This window comes from Pogona vitticeps, chromosome 3 (genome assembly GCF_051106095.1).
Source record: "Pogona vitticeps strain Pit_001003342236 chromosome 3, PviZW2.1, whole genome shotgun sequence".
In the NCBI taxonomy this organism is placed as follows: Eukaryota; Metazoa; Chordata; class Lepidosauria; order Squamata; family Agamidae; genus Pogona; species Pogona vitticeps.
The window spans coordinates 212,135,306-212,163,304 of NC_135785.1; the positions used below are offsets into that span (position 1 = coordinate 212,135,306).

Here is a 27,999-nt window from a genome sequence, read left to right on the forward strand (position 1 = left end):
GGGCATTCCGCCACATTCCTTTTATCTCTTTAGCATTCCAGTCCCCTATAATGAGAAGTACATCTTTGGTGTCTGTTCTAGAAGCTGTTGTAAGTGTTCATAGAATTGGTCAATATGAGCCTCTTCAGCATCGGTGGTTGGTGCATAAACTTGGATTTGTATTGAAATCATTCTATCATTTTTGAGATTGTATCCCAGCACAGCTTTTCCGACTCTTTTGTTGACTATGAGGGCTATTCCATTCCTTCTACTGGATTCTTGCCAACAATAGTAGATATGATCATTGTCTGACTTCACCCCTTCCCATTCATTTTAGTTCACTGATGCCCAGGATGTCAATGTTTATTCTTGCCATCTCCTGTTTGACCATATCCAGCTTCCCAAGGTTCATAGATCTTACATTCCAGGTTCCTATGCAGTATTTTTATTTGCAGCATTTATTTATTTATTTATTTATTGGACTTATATACCGCCCCATAGCGCTACAAGCACTCTCCGGGCGGTTTACAATTTTAATTATAAAGGCTACACATTGCCCCCCCAGCAAGCTGGGTACTCATTTTACCGACCTCGGAAGGATGGAAGGCTGAGTCAACCTTGAGCCGGCTATCTGGGATTTGAACCCCAGGTCGTGAGCACAGTTTTAGCTGCAGTAACCACTGCGCCACGAGGCTCTTGGATTTTCCTTTCACTTTCAGGCATGTCCGCAGCTCAGCGTCCTTTCGGCTTTGGCCCAACCAGTTCAATAGCTCTGGAGTACTTGTCCTCTGCTCTTCCTCAGTAGCATGTTGGACGCCTTCCAACCTGAGGGGCTCATCTTCCAGTATCATATCTTTTAGCCTTTTGTTTATGTCAATGGAGTTTAGTCAGAACTCTCCACTATAACCTGCCCGTCTTGGGTGTCCCTGCATGGCATAGCCCATAGCTTCTCTGAATTACTTAAGCCCCTTCTCCACAACAAGGCAGCAATCCATGAAGGGGATACATGAAAATACATGATATGCTTTGAAAAACTAATCTGAAATTCAGATATGAAAACTGCTAATGTAAGGAAAGCTGTGAAGGTCAGAATTCTGCCCTAAACCTTTCTTCACTTAAACTTTTATCTCGTTTAGATCATCTCCTTTATACTGACATCTACCACTTGGAATTCACTATCATTCCTTTGTCCTCTACAGCAGTGGTCCCCAACCTTGGGCCTCCAGATGTTTTTGGAATACAACTCCCAGAAGCCTTCACCACCATCTCTGCTGGCCAGGATATCTGGGAGTTGAAGTCCAAGAACATCTGGAGGCCCAAGGTTGGGGACCACTGCTCTACAGCCAGTCTTGCTAGTCACAGTGTTCAAGATTACTCCTAAGTATAAGCATATTTGTTTGAAATTAATTTGGATTTTGAAAAAAAAATCTTACTTATTTCTAAATAAATGTAGTTCAGATCTTGTGTCAATATTTAAACTGAAGTGTTTGGCAAATCAGCCATTTCAGTAATCATGTTATATTTGTTGTTGCTACATGCCATCAAGTCACTTCCAACGTATGGCAACCCAATGAATGAGAGATCTTCAAAATATCCTGTCCTCAACAGACCTGCTCAGTTCTTGTAAACTCAAGCCTGTGGGTTCTTTTAGGAAGTTGAACTATCTCTGCCTTCTTTGCCTGCTGCCTTCAACCTTTCCCAGCATTATTGTATTTTCCAGAGAATTCTGCCTCCTCATGATATGTCCAAAGTAGGACAGCCTCAGGCTGTGGCTCTAAAGACAGTTTAGGCTTGATTTGCTCTAGTTCCCACTTGTTCATCTTTCTGGTAGTCGAGCAACTTGAATTAGTTCTAGTGGTACTCTGCCCCTGGTGATTTATTTCTCCCCAGTGCTTTCCGAGCACTTTTTATTTCAGTTTCTAGAACTGCAGGTTTTTCATTATAGGATTCCTCTTCAAAGGAGTCTGCCATACTTTTATCTCTTCTTTATAGGTCTTTATTATACTGTTTCCCCCTTCTCTTTATAGTCTCCTACTCAGTGTGCTTCCTTGTTAGTGCTTCAGCATTCCTAATCTAGGCTTAAATTTTCCTTTGATTTCTTGAATCTTCTGGAAGAGACATCTTATTTTTTCCCTTCTGTTGTTTTCTGTTTCTTTTCACTGGTTATTGTAATGCTCTCTTTCTCTCTTTGTGATAGTCACTAGGTATATTAAGTAATACTTGTAGAAAGGAATGAGTCAGTAATAAAGGGTAGAAAGGGAAATGTCAGGGTTCATCTATATGTAAATACCATCTTATGGCCCAACAAACTTTTCTGTCCAAGTGTTTAAGTGTTCTGTACATAATGGCTGAACTCTTGTTGCTTTGTGTAGTAAATCACAACTAGAGTAGGCTCATTTGAATCAATGGGACTTACGCATGCACAGACTCACCGAATTGCCATCAATGTAATTGGAGTATTCTAGTGTGACTTACTGTACTTAGTAACAGGATTTCAGCCATTACTGAAGGAAATGCTTTCTACATCTCCCCACAGGGACTTTTCATGTATTCTTATGCCATTTCCCCCCTCAGAAATAGTGGTGAGCTCTAAGGAAAACCAATGCACAGAAACACTGCTAAAGAAGCTAGTTATTTTGAAGAATTCATATGTAGGGTAAAGCAAAATTCCAAATATGCTATTAATTATTTTATCGTTAGTGGAATATTGGTTCAGATTGCTTCAATATCCTCCTTACAAAACACAAAATGCCCACTTGCTTTTTACTTTCTATATTAAATGCAGTACAGGGAGACTCACTAAATGTAGAAAAAATACAAATAATCCAGTTCATGTCAAGGTTTTAAATTGTCAAATATCTCTAAAACTAAGGATCAGCTTTAGTTTGGTGCAATTAATTGGTGCAAATTGCTGGCTTGCTGTGCAGAAGAAAAATCCTTATAATTCTGATGATTCAGGGAAAAAATATCTAGTCCTCAGTGGGGAGGAGAAGAATGTTGTGATTCCTGTGACAAGCAAGGATTTGTACTTTTATTTCAAAAGGCTTTTTGCTGTTCGCTGCTGACTATTGATAGGACATTTTAAGAGGACTAGAGCTGCAAAAAATGGCCTTTCAGCCTTTATGTGTCTTAAAGTCTATCTATTGCCTATCCTTGTTCTATAAACAGGGCCATCCCAATACATTTTGCTGCATGAGGGAAAAGATATGGTAGAATTTCTCCCCCACTGCACACACCCTGACAGGTAACTGTTATTGTTGTCATCATCCTCCACTGCTACAGAGGCCAGGTGAGTAGTGTAGGGGAAACAGACAGGCATGCACTGTTTTGTTATCACTTCAATTATGGCAGTTGCCTCACTCTGTCTGTGCCAGGAATCTGAGTGCCCATGTACTGAGGATTCAGGAGAAAAGGACTAGCTATGATACTGAAGGGACATTGAATTGAGACTAGAGCAGCTTCACTGCTTTACTACAGAACTGAATATTACTTCAAGAAATTTTCTTTTCTGTCAGCCCTAGTATCTCGTCTGTGTTTGATTTTCTTCACAAGGAAAATGAGTGATCGGATGGAATCTGCACAAGCTGCATTATTGTTTTTCATTGTTCTACAGCAGAACTAAAAAAGAGTCATCTTGAACCATAGATGCCTACAAAAGTAAACAAGATAATCCACTACTTAACTCTCACTTTTTGATATCACATATTTCATGCCTATGAAACAGGAATGATTTCTTTTAATGGTGTACTTACCCTTGTAAAATGTACTACTAAATAAAATCCTTATTTGGCTAAAAAAAATTGTAATGCAGTTAAACTGTTCTGCTTTCAACTGCTTTTAATGAGAAGCATAAATTCTTTGCTAGATCTCTGCATTTTTGTTTTGAAGAATGTTTAGGAGAGTACTTAACTAAAAATAACAGCTCTCTGCTGTGTCACTGTGCAGGATGGAGAATCAATATGGTTATTTATAAAATAGTTTCTAGAAATGGAACATGAGATTAGTTGCAACATTTCAGCAATGCAGCCTGTGGAAAAACGCTTCTTAGCCAAAGCGCGATGTGTAATCTCCTCTGCTATTTCTAGCATGAGAGTTATTAGGCCTACAACTTATATGTAGCTCTAAGCTTATTTACCAAGCCTACTCACACACTCATTTTGCCTGTTATACACAGTTGTCTGAACTTGGTGCCTCACACTTTCAAGACAGACCAGCTACAGGGTGAAAGCATTAAGGGTTCTGTTGTTTTAAGAATTCTGTTGCAACAAGGAACCAAGGAGCAAAGACTCCCAGAGACAGTATTTATTGTGTTTATTTGTTGGATCTGTATCCCATTTTTGGCCTAGAAAATGGATCCCAAATTGGCTTAAAGTTGTTAAAAAGTACCATTAAACAGAGCTTAGTAACTGACTAACTATAGAAAATAAACAGGGCGGTATACATTTTGTTGCTTCAAAATCTGTTTTTTAAAATGCTTTTACTTAATATTTTTACCATAATGTTATTATTTATTCTTTAATAGTTAAATTATTTGCTGGTTTGAGCTTATAACACAGTGTTTTTAATGATGTAAGTCACTTTGGGTCATTTTTTTGAGGAGAAATATGAGGTTAAAACATTCAAATAAATAAATATATAAAAACATAATTAAATCAATGTTCATACTAAAATTGAATACCGTTGAAAACAATGTTAAATTGCTTTGGTTAAAATAATTAAAATTAATAATTGAAAAGTTGCAGCTTAGACTTAAAAGCCCCCATCCTATATCTGCCTAAACAAGAGTTTTTGTTTGCTGGCAGAAGGATATGAGGGAAGTGCATAACTTAGCCTCCATTAGCAGGATATTCTATAGTCTGGGAATGGGCACCAAGAAGCCCTTCTTAAATACTGAAATAGACATCCACAGAGAGAGAGAGAGAGAGTCATGCAACAGCATTCATCATGCACTGCGATGGATTTAATAACTATGAGTAAGAGTATATTCACAGAGACATTTGTCCCAGGTTGATGAGAACTTTTCTGTACTGTACCCTGGCATTTAAGTTCCTGCTGTGGCTCACACAGAAATCTTTAATTATCTTGGGAACATAAGTTTCAAGTGGCCACACATCACAGCCTACCTCCTCTTTCACCCATCTGTGCTATTATCACCACACTGACTCACTCTTTCCACTGGTATTCAAATTCCTTCTTCTTCTCATTTAAATGTAGCATGTGAAAGAGTGCCGAATTGACATGATGATGATGATGATGATGATGATGATGATGATTATCATCATCATCATCATCTTCTTCTTCTTCTTAGAATTACAGTGCTAGAAGAGACCCTATAGATCATTGAATTCATCTCCTGTCAAGGAGGCACAGTGGGAAATCGAACTCATAACCTCTGGCTTCACAGCTTGATACCTAAATTGCTGAGCTGTCCACATATAGTGAGCGTTACAATTAGCTCCATAGCAATTTAATGGCATAGTGGTAAATAAGAAGAAAAATATTTTTTTAAAAATATATAATTTATAAATTGTATTGCAATGTGAACAGAAGGCAGGCAAAAAGTATAGAGTTCACTCCCATATCACACACCACACTGTATATAATATCATCTAGGCACAACTAACAATAGCCCTAAAGGACCAGTATAGGATATTACAAAGACAAGACAAAATAATGTGTCCGAGAACGGGCTGGGTAGGCGGCGCAAGGAGGCTTTAAGCGGCGGGGACAGGCTGGGGGGTGAATCGGGAAGCTTGAAGCCTCCCCGCGCTGCTTACCCAGGCTGTTCCCGGACTTCTGGAAGTCCGAGAACGGCCGTGGTAGGCGGCGCGGAGAGGCTTCAAGCTCCCCGGTCCACCCCCCAGCCTGTCCCCGATGCTTGAAGCCTCCCCGCGCCACTTTCCCCAGCCGTTCTCGGACTTCCAGGCGTCCGAGAATGGCCGGGGTAGGCGGCGTGGGGAGGCTGCCGGCGGCGGGGACAGGGTGGGGGGGTGTCCGCAAGGCTTCCAGGCAAAGGCCTGGAAGCCTTCGACACCCCGGTACCCTTCCCCCGCCACCGCTGAGAGCCTTCCGAGCTCTCAAAGGGCTTTCTCCAATATCGGAGGGGGCCCTTTGAGAGCTCAGAAGGGAATTGTCGGCAGGGGACGGTGGGTTCGGGGTCCTTCCGAGGCCGCAGCCCACTGCCGACATTTTCCCCCAGCTGAGCAGCGGGGCTTCAAAGCTCCCGCCGCTCAGCTGGGGGAAAATGGTGCCTATGGGGAAAAATCGCAAAGCGATTTTTCCCCATAGGCAAGATCGTTGTGCGATCGCAAAAGCGATGGCAACAAAGCCATCGCTATGCGATTTTTTCGTTAAACGGGGCACTCGTTAAACGAGGCACCACTGTATATGTTTTTCCATTTGCCTTCACTCTGTGTCTCCCTGTTTTCTTTCCTGCTTCATCCAGTGAAGTAGTGGTAGGAGGTTCCTTGTGCCCAGGAACAACCTTGTTAATCTGCAGCAATTTGCCGCCATGACTAATGCAATTTCTTTTATGCAAGTTAAATTGGCAACAGGATTCTGACCTATATGGAAAATGGTGGAGAAAAGACACATGAATATAAAGGACACAGAGTCGATCACTTATATGTCTGTGCAATTTCCTGGGTCATAGTGAGAATCTCATGCTGGCTGGGGATGGAAATGAGAGTTAGTTGTCAACAGGGGAAAATCCTGAATTTTAATGCTGTGATTGGCCTGATGAAGGTAACAGATAAGGCCAAATGCAAGATGGAGAGAAATGATCCTCATGGTTCAAAAATGAGAAGAGTTAAATGTGGAAGCCAAGGAAGAGGAAAGGAGAAAGATTTTTAAGTTATAGATAACATACTGAGAAAGAAGGGAGAAAAGTGAGCAAATGGGTCTGTAAGCCTTCTGAAAAGCTTATCCTGCTAAGGCATACTTCCCCTTCACGAGGACACCCTCTGGGCAGGAATATCAACTTAATTCTGACATTGCCTCCTGTAATACCAAACCTGTGCTGGAAGTAAAAAGGAACATCAAAATATGCTACTCTCTTTTTTTGAAACTACTCACTTGCTTCCTTTGTGCAGATTCTGTGTACTTGTTCCTGAGAACCGTCAGAACCGGGACTCTGATCTGTCCCTCTCTCCTACTGACAGGCACCCAGGCCTGAGGTAGTGGTGAAGATGGAATTAACTACAGCGTAAGGATTCCATACAATACCCACACTGCCTAAATGATACAGCAGCTCAGGCCATGGCCTTTAATGGCTACTGTTTCCCAGCATTTGGCAGTCTGAGTAGAAGTGAAAAGGTTTTACCATGAAACATCAAGCCAAAAGGCACTGGTTTACCTGAAAGCAATATTGTGTTTATGTTTTCAAGTGTACAAGGAACTTAAAATGCATTATCTAGTTATGAAGTGAAGGTGTGTTATTTATTTTTCACCCCTAGTTCCAAAACACTGTGGGCTTGCACTGATTCAGTTTTTTGTATTTGAGTAAAATCATACCTGTATACTTGACAAGTGGGTTGAATTCACATATTAACATATAAATGAGTAAGAGTAGCAAAAGCCGTTTGAAAAACAACTTTTAAAAAATGCCTTTAAAAAAAAAATTAAAAGCAATTTAACCTCATTTCTTCTTTTTCCACTCCCAAAGGAATTGTCTGATACTGAAAATGCAGTAATGAAAAAAAGAAAGTAAGTGGAGATTGTAATTCTTACATATGGTTTCCAGTTTGTTAAGCATTCTAGCTTCTATTTTAGTTTTTAATGCATGCATGCTTGTTCTTTGGATGGAGCAGTTTGATAATTCCAGCAAATGTATGATTCATCACTTATGTTTTTCTGCTCCTTTGTTCATCGCTGCAAAGCTTTCTGTCCACAGTAATGGAAGTAGGGATGTCAAATGTCAGATGCAGCCAGTCACCGTTAATCTGAGCTTGGTTTAACCATATGTCCATTTTTCTGAAAGACTTATATGGTAACCTATTTCAGAGCTTGCTTGTACCAGTGACCTGATAATCTCTGAGTTTCCCCACCCCCTCTTTATCCCAAGACAAATTAGTTTGCAAAATGATTTGGATTAACAAAGCCACAGTGTACTTTATTAAGTACTTCCAAGACAGCAGCTTGGCCTAAGAAAGATGGATGTGAGCAAATCTGATATTTAGTGCTAATGACCAGTAAGAAACTATTTTATTGAAGGGAGGTTAGGGAAATAAAAACTGTACTGTGAGAGTTTGACTTCGTGACAGGCTTTCTGGAGGTGTCACTGTCATTCTATCCACTGCAATGAAATTTAAGGGATAATTAAGAGGATACATACAAACCCATCACCAGCAGCACAGTATCGGTGAATGTGCTGGGCTTCCAAGTGAGATGAAAAGGGGACATATTTTGCACCTACTATGGTTGTTTAACTGTTGTGTAGCAGAAGAGGATCCAAAGGGTACAAAAAAGGAGATGCAAAGGGTACAATAAAGGAAAGCAAAAAATAGTCAAGGGTTAGGGTTTGTATGAGGAAGGATGATTCTTTAGCTTAGAAAAAGGGCAAGTGGGGGAGACAAGATAGAAATATGTAACATGATGTGACATATTGAAAAAACATCAAAACTCAGGGTCCCCTGTTACACACCCTGCTATGCCGAGGGAGAAAGATAGAAGGAAGATAGATCTGTCCACGCTGTAAAATTCTAAGATCCACATATGAGTGTTCCCAGCTAACTACTTCTGAGTCTGACGCAAGCATCTGTTGGGGATAAAAATATTCTAAGGAGAATGAGAAGGATTTTGATCAACAAAGAGGGACCACATGTGTTGTCTCTTGTAGGACAATGACTTCTGCACAATCCAGGTTCTTGCTTTGGAGCCTCTCATAGTAGACTCAATGACTGTCCACTCATCACAGGTCATTGATAACATGTCAGTTATTTCTGAATGATCTAGAAAATCAATGAGCCACCCCCCCACTCCACTATTTGATGAACACTTGGGAATAATAAATAGTTGGTTGTGTTTGAAAATGATTTATTCATCAAAAACAAGGGTAGTCTTATAAGTGAGCTAATAGTTCTGTGGAAATTTTATTCTGAGATGTAATTTTGTAAGATACAGTCTATTTTATTTATAACAACAAGACAATGTACAAGTATTATTTAAATGAAACAAGCTTAAAAGGTGTTAAGAGCAATAGATTGCATTCACCATTCTTTCATTTTTTCCTAGGTCCATCCAGAAGTCCTTGTCAGAAAATGAAGTGTTTGGTTAGTAAACAAAATAAAATTGTGTTCCGTTTTGTCTTTTGTGAAGATTGTTACCATGCAAATAAAGGAACATAGCATATCAATAAGAAGCACACCCAACTGTATATGTGTACAGCTCCGAGGAATGTATGAGTAGGTACATTGAAAAGAATCAATTACATCAATGCCCCACATTTAATAAAATGCACTAATTATATTCATTAGAAAGTAGATAAATTATAATTGTTCACATTCACAAATATATGTATACATTTAATATCCCATTGTTAAAATAGCTGTTTTCCCTGGCCAGTCCAAGCCACAAAAGTTGAACAGCTTCCTGTTGCAAAACATTTAGTCATTGACAAAAGATCATTAGTTTTATATTCAGTGATGGTGAACAAAACATCTTATTTTCGACAACCAGCTTTTAAAAACAAATCACTTCGTATATATGCCAAGTTGTATAACTGATTTATCTAGAAATTTTAAAATACATTTTTGCTGAATGTGGAAATAAACAAAACATAGCAATCCATCATGAAGAGTCTATTGACCTCTCAGAGGATTTTGCGGTTCAGCAGGATTTTGCAACCGCTCATATTCTAACTCACTAGATGACAATGAGTGGGTAGCATTTACATCAATTATTGCTTTCCTGTGGGAGGTGTGGAGGGAATCTGTAGATTTAATGACACCACATTAGTTAAATATCTCATATACATATATCTCATATATATATAAATTTGCTTCTGTTGTACCAAAAGTTTATTTCCTTCATTTTGCTGTCAACAAGTGATATAAAAAACAATGGAAAATTAAAATAAAATCAAAAGGAATTCACCGTTATTTATAAGGGAAATTGCAACAGACATTTCACTGAGAGGCGAATACTTTGTAGGGTTAAGCAGTTGTCACCCCAGTTTTGAAATCAATGCAGGCATGAAATAAGTGTGGCTGTATTTGTGAAATGAATAACATCACCCTTCCATATGTTAACGCCATAAAGATGCCAGCCTTTGCAGTGGCGTAATTACCCTAGGACAGAAGTTCAGATCATGTCAGGTGCTCAAGCTGACATCCAGTGAATGTGAAAGGAGTGGATCTCAGTTTTTGTTTCAACCAGTATTTCCCACACTAGCATTCAACATGTGGTCTTGACAGATTTGCAGAGATGATAACACATCTTCTGCATGATAGCTGCTTCTATGTTGGTCCTCCTCCTCCTTCTTCAGGATAGACATTATCATAGATATTTTGACTTTGGATGTAGCAAGTCTAAATAAAAAGATGGTGTTGCATCTAGATCCAAGATTTCTTAGCTGCTAACTCAGTTTCCTTCTTGCACTTATTTTCCCATGTATTTTACTTTGAATGATCAGCTGCAGTAATGTAATCTTGTTCATCACTCACAACAAATAAGATGCATATGTAATTACACAAAGAACATAGAAGTATTTGATCTCTCCCTTCTGTACTTGCTTGCTTTATATCTATAAATTCAAACAGTATTGCTTGCTTTATATTGATATTTACAAATTCAACTAGTATTCTCTATATTTGGGAGCTGTTGTCTAAAAAAGTAATTTTTACCATCTTTGAACCCACCACTTACTATCTAGTATTAATCTGGAGAGGCTACAGTAATTACTTACAGAGAGCTGGAAGTATGAATGAGAAACACACCTACTGCAGGGACTAAAGAATACTTACTGTTTCTTCTTCCCCATTGGTTTAGCCTGTCTCAACACAATGAAATATGTCAAGAGTGAGTGAAACAAGGAGTCCCCCCCCCCCACTAAAGGACAGTTTACACAAAATGTCTGTACATGAAACGAGTTTCCTTTCCTTTTAAAAAGCAAAGTACGCACATAGCAAGTTCAGTGATCATTTTAAAAGATGTATATTATTGATTTAATGCTTCTAATTGAAAAGTCATGAAACAAAGCAAAAACTATCATATTTTTGTTCCTTATGAATTATTTGTGCAAAAATTGTTCTTCAAAACAGGCAGAAAATATCTCCCCTAGGTGAGCAGAAAATGTTTCTGTTTTCTTGTTGTCATGGACAAGAACAAAGTTGTCCTATCCTTCAATTATTTTCTTAAGTTAACACAGTTTATGCAAGCCAGCATGCATTATTATGATGCAGAATCATGTGTTGTAACACTCATATACCACAGATGCTCTACTGTTATAAGAGTATTCTCTAGCAGCAATACAGATCTGAGGATCAAACAAAATGCTGTACAGAGAGGCCTATTGATCAAATCATTTGCCACTTTCAAAGTTTTCTAAAGGAAATTGACAATTGGACCTGGATGATTTGCATCCTGATGCTAATTATACAGAATTTTCAACTCTTTTGCTAAGATCATATAAATTCAGTGCTAAAGAAACTGAGTGGCACACTTGGTCAGCTTCCAAAAAAGCAAAAGAATGATTTGTACTTTTGAAGGCACTGTCAGTCGGAAGGTAATTGCAAAATGCATTTCAGCTGATTTTGCATTTTCTACAAAACATTTTAAAGGGTGCAGAAGAAAACAGTGAAATAATTTGTCAAGGTCTCTGATGGGAGAGGGTTGACTCCTCCCCAAGGGAAAAATATACGCTTTAAATAAAAAAAGAAAGTTGAAGTAAGGAATTGTATGACTTGTATTCAATGCTTCCTGAAGCTTATAGATCAGCAGGAGACCCAAATGCAGCCAATTTACTGTTTCTCTGAACCATAATGGTAGATTGCTATGGATACTATCTGACCTGTATTTAGTACAACCTGTATGTCAGGTGCTCAGTAGAACACAGAGGCCAGGATCCAGTAATGGTTTGGATAGCTTTTTCTTCCAAAATCAGTGCTTCCTCCTCACTCCAGCAGCCTACCATGTACACTGAAAAACAGCTGAAGGGCATTGTTAATGCCCCTTAAATTAGATTTTGGGAACCAGGATGGGAGAAGCAGAAGGAGAAAGGGACACAAGTCCCATTTCTGCTGGCACTGAATTTGGAAGTGCATCTCTGGATCTTGGCAACAAGGTCTATATTTTCCTAAGATGAAAGCCGCCTTAGAAAGCTAGTTCCAAACTTTCTGCTTGTTTGTTGTACTTAGAAGTAAAACTTATGTAATACTGGAGGAACCTACTTCTTACTCAGCATTCTCAGGATTACAGCCTTGGGCCCCCAGTCAACTAACTGTGCCACAGTGGCTCAGGAGAACCAGAGTCAGGCTGATTCCATTGTCCTGTGGTGCATAATTCACATTACTATGTGGATATACAGTGGATACTTAAATCCTAAATCCAAGTGCTAGTCCATGGAATCAAGGGGACACAGTCAAATTGCTGACATTCAGCAGTTGTTTCAGACAATCTATTTTGGTTGGGATTAGGAACTAGATTTAGGCTTTAAAATGTTTTACATGTACTACCCTGTGATGAGATCCAGTTGCATATAGGTGACACCATGTAGTCATTGTATGCTTGTCCCACCAAACCTGCAAACTACAGGATGCCAATGTTGAGCCAGAGGTGGGCAACAAGAAGTAAGTGGAAGAGAGGTATATAAACTTGAAGCCTATATTTCTCCAAGCATGGATTCAAGATGCATTTAATTTGGGAGCTTTAACAATCTGATTGTCTTCTTCTGTCCATACATCAGACATTGTTTCTGCTCTTACTTGTCTTCTATAGTCCTTTTGGCCTTCCTTCCTTCATCATTCTGGTGGCAGCTCAGAACAGCTGGAGCAGCAGCTATCTTTTCCACTGTCCTTTCCCATTCCTGGCCAATTCATATCAAACCACCATCATCTTGTCTCTTAGTAAATAGTCTACTTACTCTGAATGTTCAGTAAAAGTACAGTAGCTTCCTTCTTTTTTTCTCTGTTCCCCTTCCTTGACCCTCCTTTCCAGAGACAATTGGTGTGAGGATTAAGTGCTTGACCCCACAGAACACTAGAACCTGATGAAAGAAAAAATGCTAAACCACAAGCTTAACTTTAAGCACCTTAAAGCCATAGATTTCAAATAGGCTATTCAAGTGCCTATTTTAGCTTTCAATGTTTCCTTAACCCTTTCACTGCCAGCAGCATAATATGGGGGTCCCATAATCCCAGTTCAACATTCTGTTTAAATGCTTATCCTCTATGCCTCTGCATAATGCAGTGCTGTGTTCCTACAATGCCAGTATTTGAAGATTAATCTTGTACCTGTTACAGCCCATGTATTAGTATTTGCAAGACTCTGCATTAGTTTAAAGGCTGATCAGTTTATACCAAAAATAGACGCATGACGAGATAAAGATAAAGGCAGAAATAGTAATAATAAAAAGAACTGAATTCTTGACCTTGTCTTATACTAGGCCAGACTAGTATCTGTCTAGCTTTGAAGGCCTCAGCATCTCTGACAGAGGGAAGGGCTTCCTGTCATTTGTCAAGCAATCCTTCTAATTAGAGGTTCTGGGGATCAAACTTGGGACATCTGGCATTTACAGCACTATCACTGAGTACCACCACTGCGCTCTAGCTTCTTTCCAGCACAGAAAAGGCCTTTAATCCTCCCTAAACAGGACGTAGACCTTTGTACAAGGAAGATTTGCAGGTCCACTGAGAGGTGAAAATGCCCCAACCCATAAAACAGTATCCAACCAAAAAGTGACCGACTAAATTATGTAAGAATGTGACACTGAACAGAAGTTATTTTCACTGTCGGCTCTCTCCATCTGAAATATTATCTGAACCTATTTTTTCTGGACTCCACTTTGAAGAGCAGGAAGCTAGTCAGCACTGAATCACATCTGTAACTCATTTCTTTCATGATAGTTACGTCTGAGAAAGAAGAACTTACTAGAAATACCAGCCTTAAATACTGAGAGACACAGGAATTAAACATTACACCCATTTGAGATAGGAAGAACAATGTGTACATGTGCTTCCAGACCCCCCCCCCAAAAAAAACAGAGAATATTGAGCTTTCAGGATGACATTATAGTGTATTTAAAGTAATATTTGGGTAGATAAATTCTTTGTGTTTGTCCAAATAATTAATAATAGCAATGGATATTTTGAGGAAGAACAGCAGAAGTTTTCCAGAAAATTAAAATATTTAAATACTCTACTCAGGTATCTATGGAAGGCTTTATACTCATTTGGTTTACTACAAATTCAGTTGAGGTTCATGATTGTGCTTCTGAATGGAATTTTTAGCACCAAGGTATTTTTAATCTTTTGAATTAGCTTTTGTCTTATATGGCAACAAGATATCCAAATAAAAGAGTCATTTTTAAAGCACCATATGGACTAAAAAGTCAGAAAAGGAACAACAAAAAATAGGGTACACCCTTGATTTCAAGCATTAAACGGTATTTTAGGATGAAACATAAAAGCATTATGATGATTAGAAATATCTCTGGAAGTACTTCTCATGTGAAAACTGATAGGACAATATTAATTGTGTTCTTAGAGTCAAAGGACATAAATGTTCTGAACATCTATGTCAGTGTCTGATATCCTCCAACATTCCTAATCATCACAATTTTAAATGTCTCCCTAATACTGAAGAGGGATATAATTTTTTCAAAGCTGACAGGTTGTCTTAAATTGTTTTTAATGTTTCAAAATGCTTCTGTTTGTTCAATTTTCATCATAATAAAAAAATTCCACAACTTCCTCCAATTTCTCTGTTGGCATATTTTAGTACTCGTTGTATTTTTCTTATGAAATAGTATAACTTGTTTTCTTTTGTTAACACTATGCTAATAACACTTATTATAGTTTACCTTATGATAATTACATTTGTAATTTTCTTACCCCTACCACTCAAATCGGGATAGAGATAAATGAAGATTTTGTTATTGGTGAAAGGTTTCATCTGCTACAAAAAACAAGGATAGAAGAAACAACATGTCAGGTAACTTTCAACTGGAAATATTAATTCAAATTTGTTTGTCTTTAAGGTGCTTATAAATCAAGATTATTGGCTGTTGTTTCTTCAACAGTCTAATATAGTATAGCTAACTTGCTGGAACCTGAAACAGTAATGTAATTAAGGCAATAGGGTTATATGCTTGGAGCTTAGTCTAGACTGACATGTGAAATGGACTGCACACTCTATGGGCTGGTTGGATTTTTAATATCAGTGTTGAGACATTTTGTGCAGGCAGTAGGCTGGTGAGCATAGCATAACAGCTACCTTCCAGCTTCTCATTGGACTGCAACTGGAATAGTAAAACACACTGTGTAGTAACGCTAGTGCCTAAGGTTATAGTATGTAGGTTGTTGCCAGATCAGCCACTTTCCATTCCTCAAAATATTAAGGCCAAAATCTGACACAAAGGTATGATCCCTGCTGATGTCACAGAGATGAGGCAGGTAAAGGAAAAGGTTTTCTTGCAGGTTTTGTGTGGCTGCGGCCAAGCCTTATGCAATTAGAAGGTTCAACAGTTAAAATGTTAGTCCTCAACTTCTAGCCTTTTTCCAAATGATACAATGGATCCGGGATTGTCATAATCAAAAAGCCAGGACTTACGGAGAAGGGATTGGAGTGCGAGCCAGTGAGTGCATGCACTTGGGCTAATTCATTGTGCCATTTGGAATAATATATACACAAATACTTCCATTCTGAGTTAAGTGAATGTAAGCTGGGAATGAGTAGATAATTTAGGGACTAGTCATTAAAAAAAAAAAGATTGAACTATAGCGCTGCTTGCCCTGATCTTTATCTTGCAGCTTGGAGACCAAGAGAAGCATTACAGTTGCCCGAGATTTCAGCTGATATTTGCATCTAAGGACCAAAACAGATGTTATAACTAGCATGCCATTAGGAAACAGTCTACCTTAAGTGCTGAAAGACCACTGTTTATCATAGCATATCATGAACTTCTCTCTCTTTTTGTATCTTGCAAATCAGCTTACTTTATTTTGTGATTGGTCATTGAGAAGTAAACACATGCTTCATTTGCAAATCTGGCAGGTTTTACATAGAACTCTTGACAGAATCTCATCCATGGAGAACAAAAGCACTGCCAGATTCTAAATGTAGGAGCAGCATCTTTTGAGATGGACCCTAACACTTTTGCTAAACAGAGTTGTTAGAACAAGAACCGCAAACAAAACCTTTTACCAAATCTAGCACATCCTGCAGCTGCATTTAGAAACCCTCTATCAATTTTTCTGGTATGCTAAGTTTAGTCTAATTTAAATACTCAAATTAAGTTCAGTCTAATTTAAATTCTGTTGATTTCAGTGAATCTGGTCTAGCTTCAGCCAATTTTAACAAAGGAATGCCTGTGAATCTTTAGGTGTTCCTGGTCCTTCAAATCACAGCCTGGAAACAAAACAGAAATCATATTGTAATGTCACTGGTGGTTACAAGCACCCCATATGAGGGCTGCTGAACTCTATCTCCTAACTCTTCTGCTTGTATTTTAATATTTGATTTAATGGTGGTGGGGGGGGGGAAGGTTGACAGAGAAAGCACACCTGTTTGCATTATTTGTATTATAAACTAAGGAAATGCTTCAGGGAAACTGGCTGAAAACCAAGGTTCTGTGACTGACAGAATTACATGGTGTGTTTGTATATCTGGCGAACTGAAGCATCATCACATCAGTGTCCCTTTTGATTCATTTGTTATTATTCAACAATGTACAGTATTTTCTTTTGTATGAGAATATGGATTTAATACTCAGCAATCTTTAAAGCACACACACACACAGTGCCATTAAACTAGTATGTTGGAATTTTATCTGGCACAGACTATATTAAGTGCTTCGATCCGTCTGGCAAGCTCCACTTTGGTGTAGGTGTCCAGAATGTTTCTCAATTTTTATAAACATATACGATGTCTCCAGGCACTCTTCTTCAGAAGACTACATTAATTAACCCACTAGTATGAGCAATTAAGGAAGCCTGACCCTTGGGCCTGTGCATAATAATATAAAAGTAATTAATGATTCGTCAGTTGCTGAACACCAAGGAAAAAGAAGAGACAGCAGAAATATGGGTTCCTATTGATGCTGTACTTATTGATGCCTCAGGAATCAGTGGAGGGATTAGAAGAAACTTAGAGGGTGGTTCCTTTCCCCTACAGAAATGTGTAGGATGTTTTCTTCATAAGCCAGATATTGCACAACTGTAGATGGACTTACAATTAGGGAAGTGAAGATATATTTGACCAAAGGTATGCTTAGGGATATCGCCAGCTCCAAATTTTGAAGGCCTTCCAGGCACACTCTATCAGTATAGAAACACATGTTCTTTGTTACTTTTATCAGCCAGAGCTACTATTACTCCTCCTCTGGACTTTGGGCTGCCCACTTGCCAAGGAATTAAAAACAAAGTGAGTAGTCAGCCGTTGCTGATGCTTGTTTTGCCATCTGGGCAAGAGGGGATGAGTGAATAAGTGGAGATGAAGATAAGTGGCAGCCATAACAGCGTTGAGGTTTTTATAGCAGGCTTCTGTGAGGGATCCCAGGTCTTCCGGCTCCAGCTTAGATCTCAGGGAATTGCTATGCTTTTTCAGGTCTCTATGCAGAGAGATACAACTTAGGGCAAGTGATGGGGTCAGGGAGTGATAGTTTGATTTTTGTGAATCAAATGGTTTTCAAGCCTGAGCTATCCTCTCCATCAGGATTCACTGGCTCAGCATGAAAGTGTTTGCATGTGTAGTGTACTTGTACAATATTGGTGCACCAGAATGTCAGGAATGAGGAAAAGGGGCCAGAGGGAGAGGTGGTGAGTATTTCGTACTTAAATCTGTCAGGCCATTTGGAGCAAAGTACGGAGTGACATGTCAGTATTGTCATTCATGAGGTTTTTTTTATTTCACAAGGACTGGCAATAATGGTGTAACATGTAGAAAGTAATATCCTATGGTTGGTAGTGAGTCTTCGCAGGCCCACACAACAATGCAGGGCCTGGAAATTTTTGCTATCTGTCATGCAAAATGTAAGTAAAGTCATGCTATACACAAGCCCAGGTGGAAATAGTAGCTGTGGCTGGGCATAAACTGCAATTTGCCAGACCACCATCAGAGAAGCCATCGGAGCTGCCATATTACTTAATTAACCAGGATTTACCCAGATTCTGGCTCCGTTTGCCTGGATTCTCCTTATGCCCATCTCCACAATCAGCTGAGCCAGCCTACTCCTATGCGTCATAGGAACCTGCCCCTTGTGATCTCAGGGAATGGGATGGCTCTGTGCTGGTAGATTCTGATGCCTGAACATCTCCCAAAGAGCCTACAGAGGTCCTTAGATGCAAATATCAGAAGGGGGAGGCAGAGTTGTATGCACAGGGGAAGCAGTCGTGCATGCAGTGGGCGAAGCCCCACCCAGTAGAGCTGAAAATTAGAGGGAACACTGGTAATGATCATACCACAGATATATCAACAACGTTGAAATTAGATGTATATACATGGTACACTGTATGTCTTCATATTGTACAGGCCCTGATCATGACAGAGGAGAATGAGGCAATTTATAGAGGCAAATTGCTGCAAATTAACAAATCCCTACGTGGAATCCCCACTACATGTCAGTCAGGTGGCTTGGTATATGATCAGGAATCCAAGTGAAGACTCGTAAACTAGCAGCAATTTGCTGCTGTGAGTGATGCAGATTCCCTTCCGCCTATGTGACTACGCAACTGAATTTTGGCCAATATTTTTTAAAAATATTACTATAAAATTGGTGAGAGGGAGTATGCTAAAAGCCAGAATAGTTCCTTATTTTCTAATGTTAAAACAAACTGAAGAAACAGAACAATTTACCAATTCTAAGCAAATAAGAAAAGGAAGAACACATCTTCCCAAGGAAATGAAAATTATTCAAACAGATGTAAAGAAGCTTTCATTTTCAGTTGGGCATGTTGTGTTCCCACAATAGTAAATGTGAAGTGATTTAAAAGCAGATAGAAGTATTTAAGTGTTGAGGACATTATAAATAAATTCAAGAATCGGAAGGCAGCTTTTTGCTTATTATTGGACAAAATACATGCATATATTTCTGTTGTTACTGCACACACATAAAGAGCGTTGCATTTACAAAGACTGTTCACATCTCTTCTTTGGATTTGACTCATGTCAGTTTTCTGTTGAAGCAAATTTTAAACCTAAACAAGTAACAATGACCTGAGGCAAAATGCTTGAGGCTCAATAAATTTCCTTGTTCTTTTTTCTACTCCTCTGACAGCATTTACCTGATGTTTTGCAAATGTGGAAGAAATTCTATTACATCCTTGAGAAGCAATTCAGGGAATATAAAAAATGCTCTGATTTTATGTTTTTTGTTCTGTCTTTTCCTTCCATATTCTTTTCACGTTAAGCCTTTAGACATTTAAGTAATAATGGAACTGATGAGGGTCTTGACATCAGAGAAAAGTTTTTTTATCTCCTGCTATTGTAAATGAATTCCATATACTCCAATTAATTCCATAATTGTATCATATAATTTATCTTGTTTGTTTTTCTTCATTTTTAAAAAACAATGTTCTTTATATGGTTTGTTTACTCTTTCATGGTCAAGGTAATGACTTTTGAGCAATGGATTCCACCACAGCAGAATGTTCTAAGTGCATCCAGAGATACGGTGAGATATCATAGCTTTTATTCTTTTTGAGAAATTTCTCTTACAAATAAGCATATAAAATATTTGTAAAACATACTTGCAGGTTCAGTGTAAATTCTGAACGGCTGCTTTCCCTCACCTGGTGCCGTTCAGATATACTGGAATCCAATACACCGAGAACCACCACTGCACATCTGGAGGGGTAGAATGCTACTTGGTTTATGAGAGGCCCCTTCCTAATGTGAACATGGCTCAAGGTTCAGTCATTCCTGCCTGGAATCTAAAGGCTGCAGCCCTCTATAGACATGTTACCTGGGAGTTACTCCCACTGAGCTCATATGTCATAAAATATGTGAGTAAATGTGCTGTCTTTAAAGGTACGAACAATCTTTTGTGTCAGACAGAAATACAAAAAGGCCTAAATCAGTTCTTTTCCTAAGTAGACAAGACCCATTGAATCAAAGAGATTTTGGGAAATCAGCATTTCTGTAAGTTCTATTATTCAATATGTCTAGGTGGGGTGGACAATTGTATTATTTTTAATTTATATTTATTTATTTATTTATTTATTCATGTATTCATTTACAGTATTCATTCATTCATTCTTTCTTTCTTTCTTTCTTTCTTTCTTTCTTTCTTTCTTTCTTTCTTTCTTTCTTTCTTTCTTTCTTTCTTTCTTTCTTTCTCATAACCTGTTGACTGCCCTAGTGTACATATATCTGATATTCTTTATCCCTTTCATTCCATAGGGCATTATGATGTTACATCCCTTCCTTGTTGAATCGTCCATTTGGTCCTTAGGCCATGAAAATTTAACAGCATTTGAACAGGAAGCTCCAAATCACTTTAGCTTAATCAAAACAAAAAGTAACTCCTCCGCCCTCTGCCTTTTTTTTTTTTTTAAATCTCTTTTATTAAAAGAGTTTGCATGGCAGTTAATGTAAAATGTAACCACTTCATTTATTATTTTGGTCACATTACCTTAGCTAAATATAATTTTTTCTCCTCTCCACATGAACTGCTTTTAAAACAAAGAGGATTACACATCATCCATTAGTAAAATTGTTTGAGTAGATTATATGCTGTTTTACTTTGAGATCCCATCCTCAATTAAAATGCATGGTCAGACCTTTCTGCCCAAAACTCATGGGTCTGGTACTCTCAGTTAGTAATTGCAGCTGTTCAATTTGACTACTAAGCATTACTTAATTGGATCGCTAGCATTTTACAATCACTTGATGTATATTTGGCCAACCATTTTCACCAGCTTCAAATGGAGGAGCATCAATACCCATATGTCTAAAGTCATATGAATGAAAAAGCTGCATCTTCATTTGCAACCTAGTTTGGAAGGTTTCCATGTGCTGTAGTTATTGTGCCACTAACATCAAGGTGGCTCATGCATATGTTTAACGCAGTGATGTTCACTTGATTGTAGTGTCAACGTTTTACCTATGATGTCATAATGTTAGTGTCTATGTGTATCATATTATGGTATTAGTAAAACTCCTTTTCAGTGATAAGTGTACTTTGGGGTACAACGGCATCCACACAACAAAAAATAAATAAGCAAGCTAGCAAAAACTTCACACACTGCCTTGCATCCCTGTTTTATTTTATTTTTTGCTCATGAACGGAAGGCATTTCCATTTGTGAAAATTCCTTCCTTTCAGAGAGGGATCAATTTCATCAGTGAAACTTTCTTTCCATTAATAGAATGGCATTAATTTCTAAAATGCCTCACCCAGCAAAGTGACTTTGCTATTTTTTAAAAAATGAGGAGGCAGAACTTTCTTCAGTTGTGGCCCTTTTGCATTGCTTGTTGAGATGACTGTGAACTGAATTAGATATTCTTCTCCAACAGCATATGCTCAAACATAACTTGAATTATGCCAGCATGCACCACAAAAAAAATCCATACAAAACCATAACTGTTTTTCATCTTCCCAATATTGTTCTGATTAAAGGTTCTTAGATATGTAAAGTCATTCTTTTATTTCAAAAGGTCCTGCTTAGCTTGACACAATCTGTAATATTATGTTACATCTCAGGGTCTTATTATTTTGTAATCTTTTCTCCATTATACTGTTGTTTGCCTGTTCTCTTGTCCTGCCCATTCTTCATGCAGTTTCTGGACTCTGGAAACTGTAATTTAAGTTGAAGAATAATTTGTTTCCCAACACTTTCACTTACTTCAAAATGTGGTATTTTATAGATTATTTTATAGGTAAATATAATGTAATCTATTATATCTATTGACAGCCTAATCCTAAAGTTAGTTACTCCATAAAAATTTGCCTGCCCAATAAAAATATTCTGCCAATTTGTATGAGAAATATTAGAATTCAAAGTTCTAAGAATCTACAAGGCTTTTGAAATTGAGTCCAAGGATTGAGGAGCTCATAAAAAGTGTCACAGGGAGATGTGTTGCCATGTGGTTATCTGAGATTAACACAGATATTTTCTTCATACCTCTTGGTGGAAGTAGTTTTACAATCAGCATATTGGGAAATTCACCTAATTTGTGCAATGAATTCCTGCATCACAAATAGATTATGATATGGAAGCAGTAGCAATATTAAATGTGAACTATTATTTAATAAATAAATAAATAAATGACTCTTCCCCCTTCCAGAGTTCCAAAACCAAACCAACCCATGTTCCAAAATTAAGCTTGTTGTGACCTGAGTCAGCCTCTGCCTATACTAGTTGTGTCTTGCCTCTGAGAAGCCTTCTTTAGGCCTAGTCAGCTGGTATGACCATCCCTTTGATGTCCCAGTCCCCCACTACTTGCCAGTGTAGCAGTGCCTGAAATCATTGCTCAGTCCCACCTCCCTTCGTGAGATTAGACAAGGTGCTCCTTCTATGCCTGTGGCAATAAGCAGACAGAGACCACCTTCACATGTCTGATTACATTACATGGCTAGTACATTGTTAGAAGTTGGATTTGTCGATGTTCTGAAAGATGTCTGTTGTAGCATGAATTGTGAGGATAATGAGAGAAGAAGGAGAGTCATGTACTGCTTTCTGCTCGTGGAAGGGCAGGTGAGATATAAATATAACTAAGAAAGACAGGCAGGCAGATCCACAGATAGATAGAGGGATGCTGCTATTTTTCCCTGTATCTTATATTTCACACAGCATCTAGCTAACTAATGTCAATGAACTATAATAATAAATATATCTCACATGGCATGGAGAACTCCTTCTTCTCACAATGAGTTACATAAATACAACTAGAGCACACTCTATATGAAGGTGGCCTCTGTTGGAACTTGCCCTCTCGTGCAACCTTTTGTGTCATGGGAAAATTTTGCGATCACACTGACGCTGGACACTCTTCTTCGCATTTGACAAAAAAGCAGCATGGTAACAGCAGATAGGTGAGGGGGCTACTCTATCTCCCACCAGTTTGAGGATTTTCACTCTCATAATTTAGCCTGGGAGGGTCTTCCCACCAACTAATGGGAGTGGAAGTCCTTAAAAGATGGAAGTCACATCCCAGATGTTAACACATTTTCCTTTTCTGTCACAAGGGAAGCAACAGAAGATTCTTTTAGGCTGACATTACTTTGTGTAGAGCAAAGATTTATGATCTCAGCACTAACCTTGGTCCTTTTTCAAAGGATGACTAGAAGTGCTGTCAGGCTGCTTGAAAGAGGAGTCTGCATCCCAACTGTGAACATGTTTAATAGATGTTCTATCAGTGCTACACCAATCTGAGGTTTGCAAGACCAGGGCACTATAGATAGAACAAGAGCCACATGGAATCGCCAACCTTTTCAGCAGGTGTCCTTTTGAGAACTATTGTTTGAATCACTGCTGTTACTGTTGTTTCAGTGACCAATATGATTGGTTTTTGTTTTGTTTTTTGTAACATTTCTGAGAATATTGGAAAGCAACATTTAAAACAGCACTTTCTTCCGTTCTTCAAGTAGCATAGGCTCCCCTCTCTCCATTAAACTAAACATGTTTAAACAATTGTGCCATTCTGTTCTTTGTTACTCTAGGTTACCGATTGTGATGAAAATAAAGCTGAAACAATGGGAACCTTAAAACGATTGCAGAAATTAGTCCGAACTAAGAAAGCCAGTGTGCATAGTTTGGATGATGTCAAACATGTTTTGGTACCACTCAGTAAGTAAAGACACACTGTCTGGATTTGTATATGCGTAGAGCCCACTTCAGCTTTTTGCACAGAATAAGTTGCTCCAACATCTTTTGGACTATAGCTCCCAGAAATGACCCAATAGCTTAGCCTCTGGGCAAGTCAGCTGGGAAATCCTGGGAATTATAGTTCAAAAAGTAAAAACTCTGAGTTCCGTAAATTACACAGCAAAAAGTGAAACCTGGTCGAGATGTAAATCTACCCTGTACATAATACACCAAGGTACTCTATAGTGCCTCCCAAATTAGCTCAATAAATCAATGAAACCTGACATCAGTGAGCAGTTTCACAACAGCTTCTGTGGACTAGTTCAGAGAACACCTGAAAAAGATAATCCAGGCCACTGTTTGAAGCTAGATCAGAATCCCTACTCAGCTTGTCTGCAACAATTTAGTTGTGGGGCAGCCCGTGCCAGTATTGACTGTGTATGGATAATGGCAGATGCACAGGAACTAATTATACAGTGAGTTCCCTGGATTATTCCTTTCAGATATTATTGGATCTGGCTATGCATTAATGATTCTTCATGATCAACACAAAGTTTGATTCTGTTCTTTTGTCATGGGACGGGGTGGGTAGAAAATTATGCATTGTTTTAAAAAACAATTTTTTAAAAAACTTTTCAAAGATCCTCCACCACCAGCAGCAGATGTTTTTCTCTCTGAAGATGAAGATGAAGCACCAACATTGTGTATGAAATTAACAAAATCCCAGGACAAAAAAGTTTTGAAAGAGAATACAAGACGCAAGGAAGAAACTGAGCCTAGAACAGAACTTATCTCTGCTTCCTTGGGCAGATCTTATGCTTCTAGACTGAACAACCTAGGAAATATTTCCATCCATTCAGAAACTGAATTTCAGCTCTGGAGTGACTGGAAGCCTTTTCCGGATAATCAGCTGCGTCCCTGTGATTTCTTAATTACGAGGATAGAAGAGTGGGAAAAATGTACCTGTTGTTCTCACCAACCACGTCTTACCAGCTCTCTCACAGATGTGGATCTCCCAAGTTCATGGGTAAGTCACTTTCACCTTGTTAAATAGGTAAATAGTAGAATTTTCTTAAATTATGGCCTTCCCTCTTGTTCCTTCCCCCCCCCCCACTTTCCGCTTACTTCTGGATGACATAGTGCTTAATTTGGAATACAAAAGAACCAAAGGGCCTCTGCATATTTAGTTAGCTACAAATTGAGTAACATCTCAATAGAAAAGTGAAGTTATTTTTCTGTGATTCTAAACTCTGTATCCAAAAGCCATATATCATAAATCATATTAAAATAAAGTCATATTGGTTTAATTATTTGAAAATATTAATTTTCTCTCTTTCCTCTTGAAATGAAAACCTGCTTGCTATTTTGTCTGTATGAGTTGATTGTTTTTAAGGATGGCATTTAAAATACTCCCCAAAATATGGTGCCATATTTTTATTCATATCTGTGACCAGTCTGCTCCTGTTTGCTATTGCAGATCTTTCACATCCATCTTCTGTTTTTTCATCTCACATTTCAACCTTCCAGCATTTTGGAAATATAGCTTCCAGATGTACCTACATTTAGTCATAGACATTTAATTATTCTTTTATTATGTTAGGGTGAGTTTTCTACTACAGTGGGGTCTTGACTTGAGAACTTAATCCGTATTGGAAGGCGGTTCTCAAGTCAAAAAGTTCTCAAGTCAAATCTGCATTTCCCATAGGAATGCATTGAAAACCATTTGATCCGTATCTGCTCTTTTCCGTCCATAGGAACTAATGGGAAGCTGCTATTCCGCCTTCAACCACTAGAGGGGGATATTTTGTTTCTTTTTTTCTTAGGTCAAGAAAGGTTCAGGGAAGGCAGGGAAAATACAGTCCAGGCAGTACAGTACCAGGCAGTCCGAAGATTGTCTCCCAATCCACTCTCTAAACGCTGGGAGGAGTGAGGAAGCAGACAGGCACCCTTTTCACTGGCCAACAGTTAACTGAAAGTTCACATTTTGCACTTTCCCTGCCTCCCACGTGGGTTTTTTTTTAGTTCTTAACTCAAATCTAAGTATGTAAGTCAAGTCAATATTTTCCTATGAGAGTGGTTCTTAAGTCAAAATGTTCTTAACTCAAGCCGTTCTTAAGTCAAGACCCCACTGTATTTTATTTTAGTAACAATGTCTAGTTACAATATGACAGTGATGTAGCAACAACTGAAGTTCTAAATCCAGAGTGAAAAACCAACTACTGCTATGGTCCATAGCAAGTTACAGCTATGATAAGGAACAGGAACAAATATACTGTAATGCCTTACCTTCACTATATAGGTAGCATCACCTGTTAGGTGGACACTTTATGCATATGCCCGACATGTGAAATTTCTCCTAAAATAAGGTGGCAGTGATACAAAGAAACATGCACATTAGGCATTTGCTAAATGAGTGAATGGCAAAAATGGAAAAATAAGCACAGAGAGTGAATGGAACTAGACTGAAATAAAAGTCAGTCAAATTATCCTTCATATATTGAAGACTTGTTTAGACCTCAAAGGCTTCTTGCATCCCTACAGACCTCCACTCCTTATCCACTGTTTCCTGAAACTGTTTCCAAAGCCTTATGGATACCTTAGTGGACAAAGTGATGGACAAAACCCCCATGGTTTGACTCCCCACTCAACCATGGAAACTCATGGGGGAAGTCGAACTGGCAAACTCCTCAAATATCTCACTTACCACGGAATCCCTATTAGGGCCAGCGTAAGTTGTGGTTTTGACTTGACAGCACAGGACAATGTAATTGACAGTGCACTGTTTATGCACAGTTTTTATCAGAGTAAATTTAATTCCAATAATAGAATTTGAATAAACTGAATTTGTTTTATTTTAGTGATAGAAATTTCTTTTTCTGCCAATTACCAGAAAAATAATTGTTCCTCTTGCTGTGAACTTTTGTGCTACGTTACAATAAGGAAAATATTGAAATTAATCAATGCTGGATTTCTAGAAAAAGTTGGAAGAGTATCCACAGTGGGACCAATATCTGATGACTGAGATTCTGTAGCTGCAAATACTAACAAGCATAAAACAGTCTCATGAAGCATACTTGAAAACATTTTGATTTGCATTCTGGTTATGTGCAGCAGCTGAAGGTCTTGTACAGTTGCTGATATTCTTGTTTCTGCCAGCATCAGGCGTGTTGGAAGTTAGAAGAATGTCTACCAGTATTTTAATTCTTCCTCCTCTTTTTGCTAGCTTGTTTTAATTATTCTAATTCAGAATTAGAATTTTTATAATCTATTCTAAACTGCCTAGTTTACTATGTCCCTAAAGACAGACAAGTAGGCAATTTGTATGTTGGAGATAAAATTTAGAACGAGATTAACCCCTCCCCCTGTAAAAGAAAGTCACCCCTAAATTCTAATTTGCCCCATATGGACAATTAATACTTTCCTTCCTATCTTGAACTGAAGCTGGGTTTCCACTGTAGCACTTAAACACCAGTGTTAATGTTATGATGGTTTACCAATGTGATGGGAAGAAACAAATTCATTTTGAATTATTTACTGTTAGAAGATGTTTGTGGTGAAAAAGACTTTCCAGGCAGCAGACTGTGCTTTGGCATTAATCAGAATATACATTGGTTGATCTTGATTTTAGTCAGAAATAAGCAGACAGGTAATGTGACATTTACAGCATGAGGAGTCATCTTCCGCATATTGCGAGTCCATGGAGCAGTTTCTAAAACAAAGAAGCCTACGAGAACTTATACCATCGCTTTGCAATACTGTTCATTAACTATGCTGTAGCTCCTTTAATTAAAGGGAGCTGTGTTTCTCACTTGTCTACTCCCAGAAGGCTTTCCTACTTTCAGCTTTGTAGAAACCTTTCTCACCACCTTCTTTCTTTCTCTGTGTGAGAAGTACCAGAGGACAATTAATAAGTATATCAGATAGTTTTTGCCCAATGATTGGACGGGTAACATGAAGAACATTTAGGGTAGCTAACATAAAATTGCCCATGGTATACCTTGAGGGGCATAAAATATACTGACAAACAAATGATTTTGCCTGTTCTTCTCTGTGCTCACAAA

The 27,999-nt window shown here is 38.4% G+C and overlaps 1 protein-coding gene across 2 annotated transcripts in view; it reads left to right on the forward strand.

The window, feature by feature from the left end:
• The window catches only part of SAMSN1 (SAM domain, SH3 domain and nuclear localization signals 1), a 218,261-nt gene that overhangs the window by 124,615 nt on the left and 65,647 nt on the right, over positions 1 to 27,999 (forward strand). For both annotated transcript variants that reach the window (XM_072994045.2, XM_072994044.2), the window contains exons 3-8: positions 7,643 to 7,683; positions 9,211 to 9,248; positions 15,050 to 15,126; positions 19,742 to 19,804; positions 23,794 to 23,920; positions 24,580 to 24,965. In XM_072994045.2, the coding sequence (XP_072850146.2) occupies positions 7,643 to 7,683; positions 9,211 to 9,248; positions 15,050 to 15,126; positions 19,742 to 19,804; positions 23,794 to 23,920; positions 24,580 to 24,965 (732 nt within the window). The remainder of the gene's footprint in view (positions 1 to 7,642; positions 7,684 to 9,210; positions 9,249 to 15,049; positions 15,127 to 19,741; positions 19,805 to 23,793; positions 23,921 to 24,579; positions 24,966 to 27,999) is intronic.